The 21,921-nt window shown below is 48.4% G+C and overlaps 2 protein-coding genes across 2 annotated transcripts in view; one reads left to right on the top strand and one right to left on the bottom strand.

The window, feature by feature from the left end:
• The window catches only part of LOC104628009 (interferon-induced protein with tetratricopeptide repeats 1-like), a 17,080-nt gene extending 1,250 nt beyond the window's left edge, over positions 1 to 15,830 (top strand). The window contains 7 exon segments of the mRNA XM_010296434.1: positions 164 to 252; positions 378 to 499; positions 811 to 870; positions 14,520 to 14,605; positions 14,661 to 14,954; positions 15,159 to 15,355; positions 15,357 to 15,830. Coding sequence (XP_010294736.1) covers positions 164 to 252; positions 378 to 499; positions 811 to 870; positions 14,520 to 14,605; positions 14,661 to 14,954; positions 15,159 to 15,355; positions 15,357 to 15,830 — 1,322 coding nt within the window.
• Positions 15,831 to 18,414: 2,584 nt separating this feature from the next.
• Positions 18,415 to 21,921, bottom strand: part of RACGAP1 (Rac GTPase activating protein 1) — a 6,383-nt gene continuing 2,876 nt past the window's right edge. Inside the window, exons 8-16 of the mRNA XM_010296433.1 lie at positions 21,609 to 21,742; positions 21,210 to 21,374; positions 20,688 to 20,783; positions 20,252 to 20,450; positions 19,808 to 19,913; positions 19,467 to 19,599; positions 19,176 to 19,311; positions 18,810 to 18,918; positions 18,415 to 18,490 (exon numbers count right to left, since the gene is read on the bottom strand). Of these exons, the coding sequence (XP_010294735.1) occupies positions 18,415 to 18,490; positions 18,810 to 18,918; positions 19,176 to 19,311; positions 19,467 to 19,599; positions 19,808 to 19,913; positions 20,252 to 20,450; positions 20,688 to 20,783; positions 21,210 to 21,374; positions 21,609 to 21,742 (1,154 nt within the window). The remainder of the gene's footprint in view (positions 18,491 to 18,809; positions 18,919 to 19,175; positions 19,312 to 19,466; positions 19,600 to 19,807; positions 19,914 to 20,251; positions 20,451 to 20,687; positions 20,784 to 21,209; positions 21,375 to 21,608; positions 21,743 to 21,921) is intronic.

Raw genomic sequence — 21,921 nt, 5'->3', positions numbered from 1 at the left:
TTCGGGCAGTTTTCCCCCCGGGCCATACCGGCAGCTCTGGCAACAGCCGCTTGCACCTGAACCACTGCTGTGGCGGACGGAGCATCAGTTTAACGTTTCATCTGAAGGCAGAGCTCAGGGAGGGGAATGCAAGTGCTCAACTTGTCCCCTGTTCTGGATACAGATGTCGGTGTATCAGCAGGCCGGGTGAAGCCAGATGCGGGCGTCTACCTGGGAAGCATTTCTCCCACTTCACTGCAGGTGGTGTCTGGGGTATGTTCCTGCTGTTACCCAAGAGCCCATGAACTTGCTCTTCCACCCTTGCTCGTAACTTCCTGTTTGCCAGGAGAGCTTAGGGTGAGAACAATCTGGTTCAGTTTTGTTTTCGTGCTGCACAGCCTTCTCTTGAGCGAGGGAGAGGAAGGCTGGCTTCGTTCAAGCTGTGGTTTCAGCAGCTGCTGGCATCGGGCGCCCCGCCGTCAGGTGTGCTGCTCGCCAGCGACCGCACGGGGCCGATTCGGTGAGAAGGAGAAGAGGGGGGAGCTGAGATCAAGGTGCTCATCTGCAAAGGAAGGAGCTCCCAACCGAAGTGCTGCCTGCGCGGTAGGCTTGTGGCTAGCTAGCGCACCCCTCCCCGTCGAGGCTGAGTGAGCTTCAAACTTGACCCAACACTCTTGTTCTGCACCTGCCGCCGCTGAACTGCTCACCCGATGGAGAGGTCTCTCCTTTCACTTTTCAGCGAAACCAAGGCAAAGGTCTGGGATGAAAATGGGAGACCAGCATCTCTCTTCAGAACATGGCTCAGGCTTACCGCTTTTTTCACTCTTGCAGGATGATCGGAACTGTCAGTCTCCCTCCCAGGGGCGCTGGGGAAACGGTGCTGCAGTCCAGGTAGAGCTCATAAAGGCTCTACAACTCCTGCACAACTCTAGCCAGGACCCCAGTGTCCTGCTTTGAGCCTGTAGGTCCAGATGATTTTCCTAAGGAGGAAGGGACGAGCAAGAACACCCAGAATCACACACACACACACCCCCCCGCAAGAATGTTTCATGCTCTTTGATCTGTTCACTCCATCCCTCTTAACGCGCTGCTCAGACACAGCACAGAGCAGCTCACTGGAAAACAACCCAGAGAAGCTAATTCAGGCATGAAAGCTGCCAGGAATTCCTGAAAATTACTCCCTTCACACTCAATTTTGCCCCTGGCTTCGTTGTGCCAGTTTTAAGACAAGTGCTGCATCCCACCAGAGCTGCTTAGTCCAGCATGCCAGGGAACGGTGCTTCTCAAGCTTTCTTCTACCAGCAACCTCTGGTCTCGCCAAACCATCGTGCCAACCCCATCATAAATTCCCGCTCCAGAAGTGACTAGTTCCTCTTGTGAAACCAGGAGAATGGGGACTCTTCTGAGCATCTTCATCACCCACAGGGGAAGCTTCGTGCCTGTAGGGTCATTGGATGGCTTGGTAACGGAACATTTCTCTTTTGAAACCTCAAGTCCTGTACCCTCTACTCTCTGCACAGGGAGCATTAAAACTTCTCTCCCCGTTCTGCCTGCTTCAGTAACGGATGTTCTCGAGATTCCTCTGAGTCCTGGGAGCTGCCACATGGGGACAAGCAGATGGGATGCAGAAAATAAAGGACAAAACCCGGGTGGTAACAGGAATGTGGACACAACAGAAAGGGTGAGAGGGCAGAGAAGGGGAAGGCTGCTGGGGGAGGTCTCCATGAGGTCCTGGCGGAGCCGATGCTCCCTGAGAGGCACTCGTATTGATCATTCACAGATTGAAATCTGACTCGTATTCAGATTGAAATAGCTCATATTTTCCCTTTCAGCCACCACTTCTTCAGGGCTCATTTTCTGCCATCTGCTCTTCATCCATCTCAGCCAGGCTCTTGGAAACCTGGGACAGTGGCACAGACCTTGAGAAACTCTGGCTTTTGAAAGCCAGGACTCCCTCTCGGGTCCCCAGGTTGCACTAAGCCAGTAGGGATTTAACCCCTCGTCGTTTTGTCGCTTCCATCTCAATCCCGTGTGCAGGCAGGAGAGAGAGAATGGGGGAGAGCATCTGATTGACTGTGCAAATCCCTAGTCAGGCGAAGAAGCTTGATTTACTGAGGCCAGAGGTACTAAAGAGCTTGGACAGGAATTTGCAGCAAACCTTTGACACACAAGACATTTCCCTTTCTGGCCAAGACAAACAAAGGAAGGAAGCGTCTGGGACTTTTAAAGCGACCTAGTGGAGACAGGTAAGGGCAGATAAGGGCTGAAGGAAGAGTGGGTTGGGTAAGGGAAGTATCTAGTTTTAAAGATTTGTTTGAGTCTTTAGCGTTCGGCAAAGCAGACTTAGGGGAGGCGAAGCCGCCTGGGGAAGAGCTGCTTGCGGGAGAAGCAGGCTAAGCGTCCCTGCAGCGCGGAGCGCAGGGCTGCTATTCGCCCGCCGCTTTTTCTCTTTTTCCACATACTTTGCAAACTTCTCTGTGTCCGATGCGTATCCCATGACTGAGGCTTACAGGATTCCGACGCTCATTAGCTGAGCACCATCGGGCTCTGTGCAGTCTCCTGTCAAACGATGCGGGGCTCAGGTGCCCGGGTGACGTTTGCCTGCACCGTTCCTGATTCTCAGCTTTACCACTTGGTGTAAAAGAATATTTGCCCCTTTCCAGCACCTGTTCAGCTCTTCTGATAAAAAGAACAGCTGAAGCTTTGCCTGCCCTGCAAAAGGGAGAAAAACACTATATGATGGAGGGATTGAAAAAAACCCCATCATTAATGGAAGGATCAGCTCGTCATTACTGCTGTTTTCGGTCCCCATACCACTGGTACAGGGGATCCTCGTGTTTCCAGTGCTGGGAATGGGACCAGCAAGGAGTCCTCTGTGGGACAGCAGTCAGGAAGAGGCCTGGCTCCTCCTTAGCCACGGCATCTCTGCCTGACTCTGAGAGGGGCATCCAGCACCATCAGCTGCTGAGAGAAGCCAGGCATCTCTCCATCCTAGACACAAACAATAAGTACTTCTCCCAATTTAACATCACTGATTCCTCATCCCTGTAGCAAATGATTGCTAGAAGACTGTTCCTGCTGTCAGACTTAAAAAGCAAGGGTTAACCTTGCCCACAGAGGGTTAATTTTCCTCTCAGGGTTTCAGTTTCTCCTTGCAGTTACCCTCCTGGTGACTCCACAGGTCCCCTGCCTGAATCCCTCCATTAACGTTTTGCTCTTTGACCTCAACTTTTTCCATCCTCCACAAAATTGCCCCAGTTTCTTTTTAACCCTTTTTCTCACTCAGGATGCAGCCCGGCCATATCAAGTCGCAGCGTGGGGAGGTTGCTGATGTTTCTCCTTACAGTACTGCACAACACGGAATGGATGGAGGATATATTTTGGCAAGATCCGGGGGCCGGAGGGAGCAGGAAGGTCCTCAGTGCCGTTGCCCACAGCACTCCCATGCCACAAAGTCAGAGATCCTGCTCCTTGGTCTTATCCTTTTGCGGTATTTTGCATGCTGCGAGTCATTAAATAAAATGCCTCTTTGGGGACTGGTCTCCCTGGCCAGGGTTCGGACAGGCACTCTGCCAAGGTTCCTCCACACGTCCCAGTCCGAGATCATGAAAACAAAGATGCTGCTTTCTGGGTTATTTATAAAGCAAGCTGGACAAATAAACTTTTCCTACCCAGAACGGTCAAGGTTATGAATCCATAGTTCTCCTTTCCTATGGGGACCTTGTTCGTGACTCATTCCCGGCAGCCGCTCAGGGGCTTCCAGTCCATGAGCTGGAAGCGATGAGCCTTTCAAAGCGAGCACTGGCTTGGCAGAGGCAGCTGAAGGCTCCCTGCAAGGCCTGAGCCCAGTCCACCCTCGTTTGTTCCTATTAAGCAAAGACCTGTCATGCAAGCAAATTCATTCAAAAACCCAGAAAATTGGCTGGAGCACCATCTTGAGGCAGCTTCTGGAAGCTGTGGGCAGACTGTCTCTTGCAACACCTTTCACTGGGGTGAGAGGGATGAAGACCTGGGTGTCCCTCCATGAGCACTGCTTGGGGTGCCACGCGCGCCTCCTCGGGGCGCAGCTGCACAGCCCCCGGGCCCCCATCCCACCAGGAGCTACCAGGATACAGCATGATCTTGCGACTCAAGGTCCTGGAACGGCAGGTCGCTAGCCCGTTCTTCCTTTCTCCAGCCGGGTACCCTCGGGAAAGCCTCTGTTGCTGGATGTTCTGCCATGTCACCGGCCAATCTGGCCGGCGGCCCCGAGATGAGGTTTTTTCATGGTCAGTCTCTCCCGTGTCCCTAGAAACCGGGGGGGGGGCCCTTGAATCATCCTTTTTCCTTCTGCTGACTCTAACCTGCGCATTTATGTCGTCTGTGACCATGGTGTAACTTCTTGCCCGTGTTTCTCTTCATTAGTGCTTGTCACTGGAGCGCAGATGGGTCTACCCGAAATTAGGAAATGCTTCGCCATCGCTTTTCCAGAAATACTTGGTTTGTTATTACTGTGCTTGATTTGTTACCGTTTTTTCTAAGATTTTCTTTCAGGAACCAGACTGCCTAAGAGTCTGCCTATATCTTCTCCTGGTTTTGACCACAACTTTGTTACCCCATTATATCTTTTTGATAGTATTTGGACAGTGCAGAGTGCTGCTTCTGCTTGCTCTCTGAAAGTGGAGACTATTATATTTTTTTAATTCTGCTGGTGCTGAAAAGAGCTGCGATTTCTAAGAAGTGATCTTGTGCGTGCCCTGACATGTTTCACAACTCAACACCAAGCAAGCTGAGCCCTGCAGCATTCAGTGAAGAGGCTGGAATTGGTTTTTTTGCAGGGATTTACTTTCTGTAATCTGACCATTCAGGTTGTTCACAAAGACAACTTGATTTTTCAATACACACAAGTCCGTGATCAGCTTTCCCCACAGCTGATCAAGGTTTCCTGCACAATAAGTCAACTCTTTGTTGCCAGTTCCTGAGGAATTCTTCCCAAATTCTGAAGAATTCTTCCCAAATACTGCACGGACTTAGAAAACCTTCGGCCTCGCTGCACGTGTCCTAAGCTCCGAGGCCGCCTGGGGGATGCGCTCCCTTGATAGCAGCGGGTTAACAGCTCAGGGCGTGTGTCTGAGAGTGATGCATCTTGAAGCGTTGTTTTTCTCTAGATGTCCTATGTTCACAATATTAAATACTTCCTTCCCCTTTGGCCCCAGAGGCTGTTCTGAAAGCTGGAACCCCAGTGTCTGTTTGAGCACGGCCTCTCTATCACCAGAATCTGCTTATCTGCACCTCAAAGGAAATTCTGCTTGGCTGATATGTTCCAGCTCCGGATGAAACGCCTCCCACCTGCACACGCGGAGAGTTTCATAAGCGAGGGGCTGAGACGCTGCGAGCGGCTGCGAGCCTGCTCCTCAGGAACACCGTCTGTGAAAATAATCAGGGGTTCTCATTTCACCCAGTCAGCAATCGCGGGGCCAGAGTCACCGCTGGGATCATCCGAGCGCCGCGGGACTCGCTCAAAGCCTTTAGGGCGAGAGATTTCAGGACTTCAGCACTTTCGAGAGGGGGGGTTGAGGGACTCGATAAGTACCTACATGGGGAGCAACGTCTCACAAATGAAACATCAAATAAAATCCGGTCAAATGAAATACGACAAGGACTGAATTGAGCCACTAGAAAGTCTGGGCAGGTTTAAGAGCTCACTTCTGTTGAAAAGGGGGAGTTTAATATTTTCAAGTGTCTTTGCATCACCTAAGGGCACGCCTCAGGGCACAGAGCGTGCTTTTGATGCCGTGCTAAAAATAAACCACTCGGGAAAGCTCTGACAGCCTTCTCGGTGCTTCAGATACTTTGAACTGAAGAAGTCAAAAAACACAAGAAGAGAAAGTCTTTGTGGGCTGCCGGGATGCCGCGTGATCCTGGGGAAGACGTTGGCCAAGCAGTAGGCAGTAGATGCAAAGCCAGTGTCCACCATGGCTGTACCAAGACGTGTCCCCAAATGTGGGCTTACAAAGGTGTTACAAACTACACAGGTACCACACATTTCTTCTTCTCTCATTCATGCTTGAAGCCACTAAAAGAGCTAGTGGGGTGGTACTGGCAGACGTACACACAGCACCGTGTCTCTGCCACGCACCAGCATGGTGCAACCAACATCTCAGTTGTTGGCTGAGATATGTCCTGGACGAGAACGAGCGGATGACGCGGGAGCGAAGCTTCCAGGAGACACTGCTGTGAGCGGCTGAACGCACACGGGAAAACCTGCCGTCCCGGCGAGACGTCTCGTACAGGATTAGGCCACTCGACTCGCCTGGGTGAGGAACGGCCACCTTCAGCTCCACTTGCTGGGGGAGCGAGCAGGGAGCTGTCGTCGCACTGGGTGGAAATTATAGTTTATATAAAACAACTTCACCTCTGTCACTTCGTTTCCTGGAAGCTGATGGAGGAAGGGGCAGAATTAGGGAGTGATAGAGTTTGTTTTCTTTTTCTAGAAGACACTGTATATTTTTATTCTCCCCCTTCTTTTTTTGTGTTTAGATAAAAGTTAGGACAAAAAGTCTTTGCTGAACTGGTTCCAACTTAAAGCCCAAGAAAACAAGCTTCAACCTTCAAGGCTGAGAGGTTCAGTGGGTCGTCAAACCCAGTTTTGCTCGCACAGGAAATCACATCATGTAATCTCTTGTGACTTTAGCCAAGGGTAAAATGCTTCTCAGCAAGGGTGTACTGACATTTCAGAGCGCAAAGTCCCAAGAGAAACACGGCATTTGAGGGAATAGTGATTTTTCAGAAACGGACAATACAGCGGAGATCTGTTTGCAGAAATATCCAGGTTCCATCCCCGTCTGGGAGAGCAGGCATCCAGGCTCCGTTTGAGCTATTTCTTCACGAATTAACGCTTTAAAAAGGATCTTTCTGTCTGTAGCCCCTTTGCACTACATTTTTGTTACCTTTAGTTAGTTGAAGTTGCTGACAGCTTCTTGCTTAAAGCTGTATGTTAGTTTTCTTCTTGAAAAAAATAAACGTAATTTTTTTGTTTCGTGGCAATTAAAATTACATTCTTTTCCAAAATATCTACAGAAGCCTCCATCAATAGAGATGACAAAGAAATATCCTCCTGCCCAATCAAGGACCAGTTACATCGTTCCCAACCCGTATCTTTAACCTGGTCTTAAAAACTTGCTTTGCTTCTGTCCTTCCACTTTGCAAGGAAATGACTGAAAATTCTCCTCTGCACAGGGCTTGTCACTCAGTCTTGGATCCATGCTGGAGTGATTTTATCTGAACTGTTTCTTTAGCTTGCTCATGTACCGTGTGGAACAGTGTCAAAAGCCATAAAACTGTATTTACTGCCTCTTCTTGGAGTGCAGTGCTCATAACATCATTGTGGAAGTAAATTATCTTAGCTTGGGATGGTTGGATCTTGCCAAATGAGTATTGTCTGTTACTCATTTTCTTTGGTGTGCTCCTTTAGGTGCTGACAAACAGCATGCTTAACTGCTTGTTCCACTGTTTTCCCAGATCCCAACGCCACATAATTCTCTCCGGATCTTGTCTCCTTTTTAAGAGAAACCTTTGGCATTTTTCTTGACCGTTTTCCATCCTCCCTGGGTTAGTGGAGGCTCTCTTCTCAGCTTTCTCCCACCTGTTGAGTGAATTTAATCTTGCCCAAATGACCTGAAAGTATATAATGAATGTAAGTGCATTTCTAGCTTGTTTTTTCCTTACTGTATTGAGATTTCTTCCCTCTACCACTCATGTCAATTATGATGCTTACCTGATCAATCACCCTTTGAAGTTAGACTGATGTATTTCAGCCTTCTTGGCGTTACCTACTGTTAGCTGCTTCTCTCAAGAAAGACTTAGAGCTACTGTTTCCTTGGTCTCCCCTCTCCACATATGGAAATTTCTCCGTTACTTAACCAGTGAGATGGTCTCCTACCCAGGGAAGAATCCAAGGAATTGTAGAATCAGCTATGGTTCATCTCAGATACACCCAGAATAATAGGTTGTCCTGAAATGACCGGCCACAGATGTCTGATGGCCCTTTTCTTTTGTTTCTATAGGACTTTGTAAACTCAGCCACATTTCAGAACTTTTACAGTCTTTAAGCCTATGCAAAGCACCTAAACATTTCACTGGGGAGGATCTTCTTGCCTACTTTACCCGCAGCTGCTGTTACCAAGTCCAAATGTACCACGTTCTGTTTTTTTCTAAGTTGTGCAGGAAACAGATTTGTCCTTCAATATCTATATCATTTTAATTAACACATTGTTTAAATCATCCACTGGCTATTATTCTTTCTTTCCACACATTATGCTGGGTTGTCATCACTTCAGCTTCTCTTCTCTTCCCATCGCTCTCTGAGAGCTTGGCTCAGAGGTATTGCAGCATATTACTGCTGCAATCTTATCAAAATCTTAACACCACAATTTCTCATTACTTTTATGCCATGGTAGTAGGACCACATGCCTTTGGACCAGCAGTTGGCTGCTGGAATCAGAGGATCTGATTTTCTCTCGTGCTCTGGCTTTCATTAGTTAACGACCCTGCGAATCCCATGGATCCTCTTGTACCCTTTCCTGTGGCCTGGAACTGGGATTCAGCCGAGCCTTTTTGCCAGATTAGGGCCATTTGCTGCCATCTTCGGCAGCCAGGAACAGTCTCGACATGGAAGGCTGCCAGTCCTGGTTGTCTCAGATGTAAGTCACTGCTCACCTGGGCAGCTCTGCTGTCCCCCTCTCTCTGCTGACCTGCCACACACTCCAAATCCAGAAAACAAAGAGACATCCCCTTGTAGCCACAGAAGACAAATCCCAAATCCAGTGAGAGAAATACAGAATTAGACAAATAGATGGGCTGGAATAAAGAAGACTGGAACATTGTGTCCTCTGCCCCAGGCAGCCATGGCTGTGGGAAAAGTTAGGACCAGACAGGAACTGGGATTTCTGCATCGCGTTGGCTTCTATATGTACGATTTGGTCGTATTTCTTCAGCTATTGCAGGCAGCTCTCTTCCCCACGCGTCCTTCTCTCATCTCCTCATCAATCGTTTCTAGAGAACAAACCAGGCACCATCTCATGCCCCTATCGCACTCCCAGCTGAAGCATCCTCAGTCCCCATGAATGATACGACCAGGTCCTGGCTCTTGGCACTGCAAAACCGCTGCTCCCCAAAGTTCTCATCCTCACGGGTGCTAAGAGCCATCTGAATTAAGCGACAGGTACGGCACACAGCACGAGGGGTGCGTCAGCGAGAGCCACTTTTGGCTTTTACTGCCTGCGCTGACAAGGTAGTTCTCCGCTACCCCGTCTTGGGAGGTGGCATGAAGGCTACGGCCCCTTGCAGGCAACGAGCTGGGCCAAAGCGGAGCATTGGCAATGGCTCTCTGGATTCCAACTATCCTGCGTGCCTACGGCAGGGTTTTTGCTGCTCTGCGCTGCCAAGCTGCCTGCCCTAGGTCAGACCCCGGCGCTCCGCCGTTCCCCAGCCTCGCTGAGTAGCAAATGCTCTGGGCTTATCGCCGCATCGCAGCAGTTGGAGGACAGTTGAGTGTCTGTCTAAGTGCTGATAGAAGGGAAGGCTTTGCTTTTGGAGATAAGAAGCCCTCCCTGAGGAGCCAGGGGAGTTCGTTGATATCAGAGTGTCTTCCAGCACTTTGCAGCCATACCCTTTGTACGTGCGAGATGGTGAAGCGGTCACATAGACAGCAGACATCGAGGACTCTGTTTTTGAGGTCAGTTAACTGAACCCCTCGCTATCATCTGTTTTCTTTTCCCTAGAATTATTTTTCTCGTGTTGATCAAGCCTTTGCAGTGACCTCATTAGCTCACCAAGCTGTAAACAGACAGTCGAATCCTCATATTTTTGGAGATAGATTAATTCAGGAGAGAGAGGCACTTCAGGAAGGTATTTCAGCCTAAGATTTTGAAACGCTTAACAGCTCCCTTTTCCTGCTCTCTGTGCGTGCTTGAGAAGCTGCCCGGCTCTTCACGACGCAGATTCCTAAGGATTCCCTGTCCGGGTCTGGGGGCAACCAGGAGCGTCTAGAGCGAAGCCATTCACTGCCACCTCCAGACAGAGCTCCCTGCGTCATCCCACGGCAGCAGCTACGGTCGCTGGTTGTTAATGTCTCCTGATGCCCGTGTGTCAGTAAAGCAGAATGTCTAGGCCACTTTTATCTGCAGGAATTCAGTAGATCTAGCTTCCAGTATCAGGTAATTTGGGTGAGCGTAAAGTCGGGGCATGGGCAGAAAGGCTTTCAAAGCATTTGAAAACAAGGGGGTCAAATATTCTGGTGAGGCAGAGGCTGTTTTTACACAATGTTGTTCTCACAGTTTCCGTATACATTATACGGAAAAAATATTTCCTTTTTCATTTTAAACTTGCTGCTTGGTCATTTTCTTGGGCCCTTCATAGCTCACTTGTGAAGGGGGAGGAATGCCCTCCACAGGCAGCTCGCGCCCTCTCGAGTCCTGGTCTGTTTTACCTCCCTGTTCACGGTCAAGGGAAACCACCGCGTTTCCAAATATAGGTCTTTTTATCCAAAGCAGGAGGCAGGGAAGGAACTTGGAATATTGTTAAAAAAATAATCCAGCTGCAAAGCAGAAATCTAGAAGTGGTGCAAAAGCAGAGCTGCTTATTGACGGGCTGGAGCGAGCCCGGCGACGCAGGCACCCAGCCCTCGCCTCTTCCAGCTCACTGATGGAAATCCTCTGCCATCTGCCGGTACAAACTACCGAAGCGAGGTCTGGGGGTAGAAGAGATTGCCTCATACTATACAGTAGGAGAAAATAGTCATCTTTGAAGTATATAAGCTCTTGTCTAGGAGAAATATTACTTATTTTGGTCTAGTACAAGATAGTGCAATCCTCCAGCTTCTGAGCAGGAGGAAACCCAGGCTTTTGTCAGCGTAGCTCTTGGCCAGGGATTTGTACAGCGACCGACAAAGCCGTGAATCAAACGCCGCTGTGCGAGCATTGGCACGCTGGCAAAACCCTGCTTTTGCCACCTCCTTTCCCTGGAGGAGCGCGTACATCCACACGCAGAACGGCGAGAAGCACAGCCGGGAGGGGTAGAGTCAGTACGATCTGGAAAGGTGCAACAGGAACGTAATGCAAACCGAAACCACCCTTTGGTTACCCGTCTTCTCGCTATGGAAGCTTCACCTGTGCTTCAGTGCCAACAAGGAAGGTTTTAAATACTCAGCCAGGACTCAAACTTTATCAGGGAAATCCTGCTGCCGCACCTCAATGTATTTTTAGTTTTTTGGCCTTTGCTGCTCAGCTGAATCTCCTTGAAATGCCCTAACCCCACAGGCACTATTTTCAGCAGAACAGCAGCTCCAGGTTCTGTCTTTCCTGCTTCATGTTGCAGACCACTTTGGGGGTTCAGAGCCCCTTCATTGTGTCCAAGAAGAATCAGGCTGAGTCTGGGTTTTTGTTCTTCTTTTCCTGCTTGATGAAGGACTCTGAGCCTGCTGGCCGGTCTGCATTTCCTCATCAGTTCATTTAGTCTTATAAAGATTATTCCTAGGGCCCATGCCACAACGCTACTCAGAGATTACCCCAAGTACAACAGCAATTACAGAGGCCGAGGAAAACCAGGGCTCAGACTGGTCTTGCCCCATAACAGCAGCAGACTGCTGCGGGTAAGGGAACAGACTTGGGAGGAAGACAAGCGGAGTCATTGCCGAGGCATGGAGGGGGTGAGACGACCAAGCTGGTTCAAGCCCTCTCGTTCCTGAGTCGGCAGCAGAGGGACAGGCAACAGACGGGTGTTTTTCCAAAGCCGGGAAACGTCTGGGCCAATAAACCAGGATTTCCCTTCAATCAGCTCAGAGAATTCGATCAGCGTTATTTGATGTAACATAACTGTTTTGGAGCCAAGGACTGTTTTCAAGCTATCTCCAAAGCTATTTGTATTTTTCTTCTCTGCATCTTACTGCAGCTCTTTTGCTTTTCCTTCCCGCTGTTTATCTTTCACAGCACCAAGCCTTGCCTGTACTTCCCGTTTGGCTGTGTGGTTAGTAGTTTTTGCATTTGCTGTTATTTTTGACTTCCATCCAAGCTTTGTATGATATTAATAGCTATTTCACAGAACCGTAATCTTCCTCAAACCAGTCCTAATATTAGCAGGAGAAAGAGCCAAGAACCGTTGCCAAGGCCTGAGGGACTTGAGCTCGGAATTTCTCCTCTGTTCTGCCAGCACTGCCCACAGCCCTGCTCAGCCCCTGCCCCGGGGCGTCAAAACATCTGCCGGTCACCCGACGCGCAGAGCCCCAACCTGGCCACGACAGGCAACGGAGAAGCAGCTTGTGCAAGCCAAAGCACACAGAAAGAAGATGCTTACATGAGGACTCAAAAATTAGAACTTAATGGTAGTCTAATTAATGCCTCAGTCTAACAAAGATACAGAAATCACCATTCATCCAGTTACAGCAATGCTAACAATACCCAAATTATTTCATTTTTGTTAAAGGTTGTCAGTAACAGAAAAAAAACCCACACACAGTAGACCAAAGTATCCATCTACGCCCTTCCTCTAATATAAGTTCTCCCTACTTCCCTTGCATTGCTGCAGCAACTCATCAGCATCCCAAGGGGGGAAAGCAATGTTGATGGGTTGTTTCTTCTTTACTGGGAGGAAGATGATGATAAGGTTGATGGTTTCTTCCTCCTCAGTTTAAGGTCTACTTAGGACGCTTTTTTAAAATGTTTTTTCTACTACTCTCTACACATGAATCTTTCTTCAGAGCTGCAATTCCACGTTACATCCAGGTATGCTATGTAACCTGCGTTTTACCTGCATTTTTTCTGTTCTCTCTAAGACTGGTTTCCTCCGCCTGCCACAACCATGTTCCTCAATGATCAGTAATGGATCACCGATGAGTTGTGAACAGCCCGGGGCCAGCCTGTGCTCAGTGCCAGCACCCTGACCCTCCCTCAGCACTGCCCGCTCCTTAAGGAAGTACCTCAGATTTATCGCGGGCACAGCCGCTGTACCTCACAGTTACACAAAACTATGCAAATTTGATCGCTAAAAATCAATTCGCTAACAGCCGCCTTGCTGCTGGAGAGTTGCTCTTACAGGTAAACTAAACAAACTACAGCAAAGTTTCAGGCAGGTCAGGACAGATCCAGACAAACCAGCCCAACAAGCCCCAGCGCCAAAGCCTTGCGGAGTTGTACGGAGCCTTTGGCCTCTTAACAATAACGGCAGTGCCGTAGCCCGGTATCCTTCTCTTCTGTCACCTTAGCCCTGATACCTTCTAAAAGCTTTAGCACTAACAACGTCCTTTTCAGGGGGAAGAAGGTCTCCAGGGGCGAGTTGGGATCCTGCTGCTCTGACCACTGGGTTTCCTCTCTTGTTTATCCAGACCCCAGTCCCATTTTGTGAAGGGAAGGGAGTAGCTTCAAGACAGGGAGACCAGAATACTTTACTTCCTGGTTTAAGCTTTTCTCTTTCAGCCTTGTTTCCTCCAAGACAAATTGTTTAATCAGACCCTGCCCAGAAGGAAATACTTTCTCTATTTAAGGATCAGTCAATAAATGACAGACTCTGTAGTGCCCCGTGTATCTGCTGCAGCATGGGAGAGACGCAGCCCAAGCCATCGCTCCTTGACGACAACAATACACCCGCAGCAAAAAATGAGGTAAGTGCACAGCATTCATTCTTGTGGCAGCTCCCAGAAAGAGGGGGTTCGGGGTGACAAGGCTCAGCACAACGTCCTCGTTCAGAACGACAGAAAAGTTAAGGTTGAAAGGGACCTCTGGAGGCCACCTGGAGCAGGTTGTCCATGACCACATCCAGACAGCTTTGGAGTATCTCCAAGGATGGAGACTCCACAGCCTCTCTGGGCAGCCTGTGCCAGTACTCCATCATCCCTACAGTTAAAAGAAGTTTCCTGATGACCATTTGGAGCCTCAATGAGTTTCAGTCTGTGCCTACTGCTTCTGAACCTGGCATGGGGCACTATAGAAAAAAGCCTGGCTCTCTCTTCTTTGCACCCTCCCTTCAGATATTTACGTACGCTTTGAGATCCCTCTGAGCCTTCTCCTCTTGAGGTTGAAGAGTCCCAGCTCTCTTCACCTTTCCTCATATAAGAGATTATCTGGTCCAATATCTTCATGGGTCTGTTGGACTCTCTTTGTTGAGCCATCTCCTGCTGCATCCTTCAGATGAAAGCACAGCCCCTGTTTCCTCCCCATGGGGAGCAAAGAAGTTTTCACCACATGATTTTTGGCTGGCTCTGCTCTTTCCACTTCTTGCAGTCAATCCCAGGGCCTTTGTCTTAAATAAGACGAAGGAGCAGCCCTGGCTCCAGGCACTGGTGACTCCCCTTTGGGGAACGGCAAGCTAGGAGTGAAGCCTCCCAGATGCTTCCCTGAAGATTGGCTACAGGTTCTTTAGTAGCTTGAGTGCGAGGGACTTGTTGAGCAAATGGGGAGAGCCCCATCCTCCACCCCTCCCTCCTTTTTCACATACAGCTAGGAGCTGGACCACAGGACCCCACTCCTCCCCATGCTGCCTTTTCATAACCCACATTTTCCTCTCTGTAGCAATGAGCAGCTGAAGGAGAAGTTGGATGCCCTTCAATGCCATTTCACCTGGCATTTGGGCGTAACAGGCCATGTTGAACCCACACGTCCTCCAGAAGCTCGCTGTTGAAATCAAGCACACATCCCACCAAAACCACGCAGCACTCTTCGGGCTGCAGGCATATCTGTACCAGCTGAAAGGCCAGAGCAGAGAAGCTCTGCAAAGCCTTAAAGATGCTGAAGAACATGAGACACAAGATGAGCAGCAGGCTTCTACTGCTGATTCTTCGATTATCTGTGGGAATTATGCTTGGATTCACTACCTTCAGGGCTCTTATCAGGAGGCCAAAAGCTATCTGAAACAAATTGAGCAACTCTGCCCAACTCCTTGGGACGCACAGCTGATCCCATACATCCAGGCCCAGAAAGGCTGGTCCCTCTTGGCTATCAGAACACGTAATGGGGAACGGGCAAGAGAGTGCTTTGAGGCAGCATTGATGCTTGAACCACAGAACATATATTTCCATGCTGGGCTTGGAATAGCTCTTTATTCCACCTGGAATTACTTCTGGTATTCTGATATTGCAAGGAAAGCCATAATCTAATTGGAAAGGACTGTCCTTGAGCAGCCAAATAACTACAGAGCCAAAATATACTTAGCCAAGCTACTTGAACAAGTGCAGATAGAAAGATCAATTGGCTTGATAGAAGAAAGTGCAGAGAAAAGCTCCGATCCTGATGTCCTCAAAGCTTCAGCTTTATTCTGGCTGCAACGGTCCACAGAGCGAGCCATGGAGATATTACAGCGAGCCCTGAAGCAGGATCCAAGCTACCACCTTCTCTACCAAAGCCTTGGCCAAGTGCTATAAGATACAGTGGCTGACTGCAAAGCAGGAAGACAAGAATAACATATTGGAGGCAGCCATCAAACACCTCAAGCAAATTCTTCAGAAACATCCAGACCTTGACCTCGTGTTTTTAAAGCTGCAATTAGCAGAGCTCTATGGCGCAATAGACCCAGCACAGGAAGAGAAGATCTACAAAGAGCTGCAGGAGAGAAAGGACACCCTGAGCCCCAAAGGCCACCAAGCCCTTAATCTCTACTGGGGAAATTTCTTCCTCTACAAGAAGAAATCACTTGATGAAGCAAAAGCAAAGTTTATGGAGGGTTACAAAATTCCCATGCCAACAGAACAGAGAAAGGAGTGTGCACGGAAGTTGACAAAGGTGGCTTGGCACTGCCACAGCAACGATGCTGATGCTATCCACCGCTTCATCCAAAAGACTGACCACCACTTGCCTGCAGAATTTTTTGAAAGTGATCTGGACTGATGGTGGGAGCCCCAGTCTGGAGAAAGCAGAGTATCCTTTTCGCAAAGCTAGAAGGCATTAAGTACCAGTGTGTCTTCCAACAGCAGGCCCATCACCTCATATAGATGAGGGCTCTATCAGCTTCTCTGACCATCCCATCACTCATCCATTAAATACAGGCCTACCCATAGATCACTGACTGCCCACAACTTACACACCCTGCCCTGCATCCTGCCTCTCTGAGAAGAGGAAATGAAAACAAAGGTGAAGAATTTGGCTTATGGGGTCTGAGCACAATCCTTTGCAGGTGTAGACCTGTGTCACTCCCTTGGAGTTGCTGTAGATAAGAACTAAGTCCTGATTAGGGCAGCATGAGAAATTAACTCCCTTCAATTATTCGAAATCTATCATTTGCAGCAAATAAGAAGGTGGCTTCCCCCATAAGATCACTAACTGCTGAAGGGTCTCGATGAGGGTGAAGCACTTGCATACAGGACGGAGGTGGTCCCTGGCCTGTCCAGTTGCATTAAAGGCAAATGTAGCAAGAGCTTGCTGCTGATTAAGGAGCAGAGTTGTGATAATATCTGCATTAATCCTTTGAAGCGTGTGTGTGCTTGCCCCTGCCTGAACATAAGGTGGGTTTACTTGCTCACACTGGTATCAACTTGAGAGGAATCACTAGGAACAGTGTATTCATCACTGTTTCTGGGGCCAAAGTGAGGCTTTCAATATTTTTTCATCAATAAATATTTCAAATTCTTTCCCACATGATTTCTCCTGTGCAACAGCTGGTGTCTCCCTGTAGCCTAAAGCAACCAGAGCATGGGCTGCCAGAAGATAGACCCTTTCTTCACGGTTGTTCACTACCTATTCTCCCCAGCTCACATCCAGTACGGCTCTTTCTCCGCACTGTCCTGTCTACTCACACATCCCACGGTGGAACTTGTGTCCTCCCCTGCAGGCATGGATGGGCACAGCCCCCCATCCCAGCATTGCCGCCATGCTTCCAAGCACTGGCCTCTGTGCCCAGCAGTGAGCAAGTGACAGTGGCACACTAGGGTGCCCCCAAGCCTCCTCTGTCCCCACAGAGCGGAGCCATGGGGACCAGGGCAGATATCCCCCAGCAGGACCCGCTGCAAATGCCCCAGTTTCTGCTCCAACAAGGAACAGGCAAGGACCCAGTTCAGGAGAGGATGCTCCAGAAAAGGACCAAAGTCAAGTGTGTCCAAGACACAGGATTTGGGGAAGGGCAACATGCCTTAGTGCCCCCCTCATGCACATCTGGTGTGCATGAAGACACCAGAGGCCAGAAAACACTCACTTGTCCTGGGCCCCCAGCCCCACTGGGGAAGGGAAGCAGCAGCCCCCAGCTGTCCCATCTCCTGCAGTGGGTCAGAGCTAAGATGGAAACATGGCAGGAGAGGACTTCACCATCCAGAGCCTGCAACCAACAGGAAGAGACACAACCCAAGCCACCACATTCAGCCCAGGCTATTTTACCTCCTGGTACAATATTGGGGACCAGAACTGTTGTCTCCTCCCTCCTCTGGACCCATGAGCCACAGCCCGGTGTATGATCCTGCACCCCAGCACCAGACTGCCACGTTCATTAGTCCTTGGGGCAGGAGTTACTCGGAGCACAACACCTCAGCATTACAGCCTCCTGTAACGCTACACAGGCCCTGGTTAAAAGTCTATAGCACAAGTAAAAAGCATTAGCCAGAGTACAGAAACATAGGCCACATAGAACATCATGATTTACTTAACTGCACAGGTCAGGACAGTTTTCCAGAGCTTCATAAAAACAGCCACTTATAAACTTCTGTACATGTTCCACAAGTCTTTTCACACAGCACCGGGCAAGGTCACATAGCCCGATTTGGGAAAGCAGGGACTCCCAAAAGCTAGGGTGCTATTAAACTACCCTCATTCCCCTCACCAGTATGGGCAGCACTAGTAATTCATTTAGACTACCCAGGTGTCCTTTGGGTTTGCATCTACAGACAGTCCTCTACAAAGTTTTCCCTTTGTAAACACAGTATCAGGAAATGTTTCTTTAGAAAGCGACAGTCCCTCTGGCAGTTAATTAAGCAGAGCATCTTTTGCCCAGACAAATGCAACACTGCCATCCTCAGGATTAGAGGCTGCAAGCCACAGAATTACAGACCTGTGAATTGTTTGAAAGGCTGGATTCTGGCAAAATTCAATCGGGGCATCACTGCTGTGTGAAGAGCAACTTATGTAGTTTTTAAAAACAACTTAAGATCCTTGTATTTCCACTTCGTAGGGGTAGAAGACTGGAGGCTATTGAAAAATGTCAGTGAGTTCCTCTAGCAGTTTTTTTTTTTATTATTATTGTTATTCTTAACTCTTTGAACAAATCCTGCTAGTTACTTTCTTCACCAATACTAAATTTAGCACAGCATTAGATAATAAAAATACATTGCACAATAAAATCCCATTAAAAGTCTCAGTTAAGCTGAAAGATAAAAGGAAAAAGATCTTATTACATAAGCTGCCAAGGGCCATGGAGAGGGCTTGCATTTATTGTACTCATGCATATTGGTGTGCAAATGCTAGGACGACACTAACTCCCAGGTCCACTTCACTTCAGCATAGGAGAGGCAAAGAAGTTGCCCTGATGCCCAAGCTGGGTTGTTGACTTGCTTTTGCTCCCAAATCTAGTTCAAGAGAAGTAGAAAGACATCAGTTTGGGATTTAGGATATAGAGGTCTGACACTCTCCCTTTCCCAGGGGTCATTCACCCAAATTTTACCCACCTCCCAAACAAAGTGTTCCTCTCCCTGCCATAAGGTGACACTCATTAACCATTATGCAGCTTGTACTGCTACTACAGCACTGATTAAGGGAGAGTTGACCAAGCAGTAAATGCAGGCTGCTCCCAGAACTGGGTCCAAAAGTCTATTTTTAGTTCTCCCTGAACACCCAAGCCACCTGCAGTCATCCCAATATCTCCATGATAACACCACTGGCATTTACTTGGGGGTGGTTTTGCTGAAGGTAGACCGGACCCTCTGGGACAGGGAACTAGACGACGGCGTCTTGGAGAGCTGCTGTTCTGGAGTAGTGAGGGGTCCAAGCATGCTCACTGTCAAAAAAGAGGCAGCAAAGCGAGCAACATGAGGACAGCTCAAGTTTTCATTGCCATGCAAGCAACATTAGACATTCCCTAGCATCTGTCAAAAATACTAGACAAATCTGGTACTTCCTGGCATGCTTTTCTTCTCTCTTACTCCATAAAACATGCAGGAATGGCTAGCTCCAGTCTCACAAGCAGCTTTGATTGAGGGTCATTATTTTTAACACAGCAGCTGCACAGCCAATAGAGCAGCACCCAGGGGTTACCTTTAACATCTGGTGTCTGTGGGGTGGAGTAGGCATTGATATTCTCAATTACGTGTCCTGGGTCAATGTTTTCTTGCTCCACCATCATCAACTGGCTCCAATAGTCCATAGGAAGCAGCAGAAGTCGCTCCACTACCTACAGACACACCCACGAGTAGCTGATGTTACAAACAGCACACAGCTTTCACACACTGACACCAGACAGACATCACCTCAGCTCCCTCCAGTAATTCATTTGAATTCTTTAAAACGGTGTACACTCATCCAAGTCAGTCCTTTCTGCTGACCTACCTTGGGTTGCCGCTTAGTGTCTTGCAGTAGTGTCATAGGGTCAGGATCAGGTACCGCATGGGCAACTATTGTGGGGCCAAAGACTTTGGCCAAGTTGGTAATGTCCATTTTAGTCTCCGGGCTCTGTGCCACCCTGTATTAAAAAAGTTAAGAAAGAGAGAATGTAGCTTCTCCCCTTCACTTGTCATACAGTTTCCCCATCCCACACACACTTCAGCCTCTAAACAAGCAGTTTTTTCCAGAATAAAGACTTCCTGCTCACAAGCAGTAATAAGAGCCAATTAGAGAAAACACCAGTGGCAACATCCTCCTTTCAGAACTACCACTCCATTTGGACATACCTCTGCAGGTGGATCATGAGGAAAGCTAGGGTGTCCCTATTGGCCTGAGGAAGTTCACCAACTGCTTGGTACATAGCAGCAATACTGTTGTCCTCATCCAAGATTTCTGGGGGGCAAAAGAAAAAAAAAGTTTAGACCTCAAAAAGTTGTCCCAGAGGCACAACTGCAATATTCCCCTCACAGCAACAGCTAGCCTGAGAAACAAGGAAGCCAGAAACTTCACAGGCCATTATAATAATTTTGTATCCTGCCCAAGCACTAGAACTGTTTCTTTCCTCTTCCAAAACAGTACAGCAGAGAGATCTTCCCAGCATACTGCACACAACGCAGCTGCAAGCATGAGGGCTCCACAGAGCACTGAGGTCTGCCAGATCACACGACAGCTAAACCTGTGACCATCAAGCCTAGGAAAAGAGTTGAAGATGTCATTTAGCAACTCCTTACCTGCAGCTTCCATAAAAGCCTTGTTTAACCGAAAAGTGAGAAGAGGTTCTTTCAGGCTGCGTAGAAAGTCCTTGAGAAGGCCACAGACAGCATGGATATCATCCACTTTACTGAGCAGAGGAATATTTTTTGCTCTAAGAAACTTCTCTTTCAGTTCCCTCACTGTCTTGTCACAGCCAGATATCCGGTAAAGGCCTGTCTGTTAGCAGAAAGCATTGCTTAGAGGCAGAATATCAACTACACATATAAAGCTGACATTCTTCTGCTCCCACTTTCCACACCTGAGCACTCTACACTGACACCGTTGCTCACTTGGAGTCACCCACCAAGCAGCACTATACACGCCATAAATAAAAGAGATTTAGGTTAACAATTTGTTTCCCTAACACCACAACCCATTTCATTAGCACTGTTTCACACCTCATTTTCTTTTTACCTCATGCAGCCCTCGCTGCTCGATCTCATTAACACAGTGCACTATGATAGAAGGGATCATTGGAGGAGTAGAAGGGACAAAGTCCATCAAGGTCCCCTAAGAGGCAGAAGTGAAAATAAAAAAAAAAAAGATACTTAGTCTTCAAGACATGCAAAATACTCTCTCAGGAACTCCTAGTGAGATCTAAACTTAAAAAAAAAAAAAAAACAACATTATTTCTTCTTCATCAGCCCAGAGAAGGGCAACACTACATCCATCAGCACAATGCTGTAGGACTGCCTACCCAGAGCTGCGTGTTCACAACTTAACACCCTCCTAACATCGCATCCCTACCACCCACTACGCTGGTTACTGAATGATACATTAGCATGCCCATTTGCGTTTTATTATGCAGCTCTGAGCAACAGGAGCTCTTCTGTAGAAGCCAGACTTGCTGGAGCCTAAGCACATTCTAACTCTAATCAAACATTAGCCCGTTTGGGCTGGCAGCTCTACTGCCCCAAGCTCACCCCACAGATTTACCTCTCCGATCCGGACAGGAGTGCCCGTCAAGGTGGGGATACAGGGAAGAGGACAGCGGTCCCGACACTCTGGATGAGCAACCACACGGCAGTCTCTGCACTTCAGAGAGATTTTTCCAAATTTTACTCTCTTTCCACATGGAACACATGATTCTGGCTTGATAACCTAATGATTTGAAGCATATAGATGGGAAGAGATTAGTGCAATGTAGTAACTCAGCAGGACTCAAACTGGCTAACCACATAGGATAACATATTCCCTGATCCATGCAGGTAACCATTACAGTTAATGTTGACTTGAGACATAACGGCTAATAGCCTCTTATCAATAGCTTGGTATCACACACATTTCAAAATGGAAGGAGATGCTTTTTCAAATTCTTCCTGCCTGTAGACCTACCGTCTTTGAAACAAATTCATGCAGCCTCACTCCCGCATTGTTCTGAGGGGTGCCAGAGCCATCAGTCTCCGATTTGGATTCCAGCTGCTTACTGCCCATGCTTGACTCGCTGCTCCAAGGCTGCAAAGGACCTGAAAGACAGAAGAGGAAGAGTGCTGACTGAACGGAATCACCTTCCACCCCCCCGTAACCTTTGTTTTAAAAGCAAGCGCATCATAAACCAGAGGCAGTGCCTAGGTCCTGGAGGGAGGCAACTGTTAACATTTCAGAACAGCCTCTGGCCTACTAGAGTAGTAGCTTCAGGACTAGGACA

The sequence above is a fragment of the Phaethon lepturus genome, unplaced genomic scaffold, assembly GCF_000687285.1.
Source record: "Phaethon lepturus isolate BGI_N335 unplaced genomic scaffold, ASM68728v1 scaffold31781, whole genome shotgun sequence".
Classification (NCBI taxonomy): domain Eukaryota; kingdom Metazoa; phylum Chordata; class Aves; order Phaethontiformes; family Phaethontidae; genus Phaethon; species Phaethon lepturus.
This window is presented reverse-complemented; position numbering and strand designations above follow the sequence as displayed.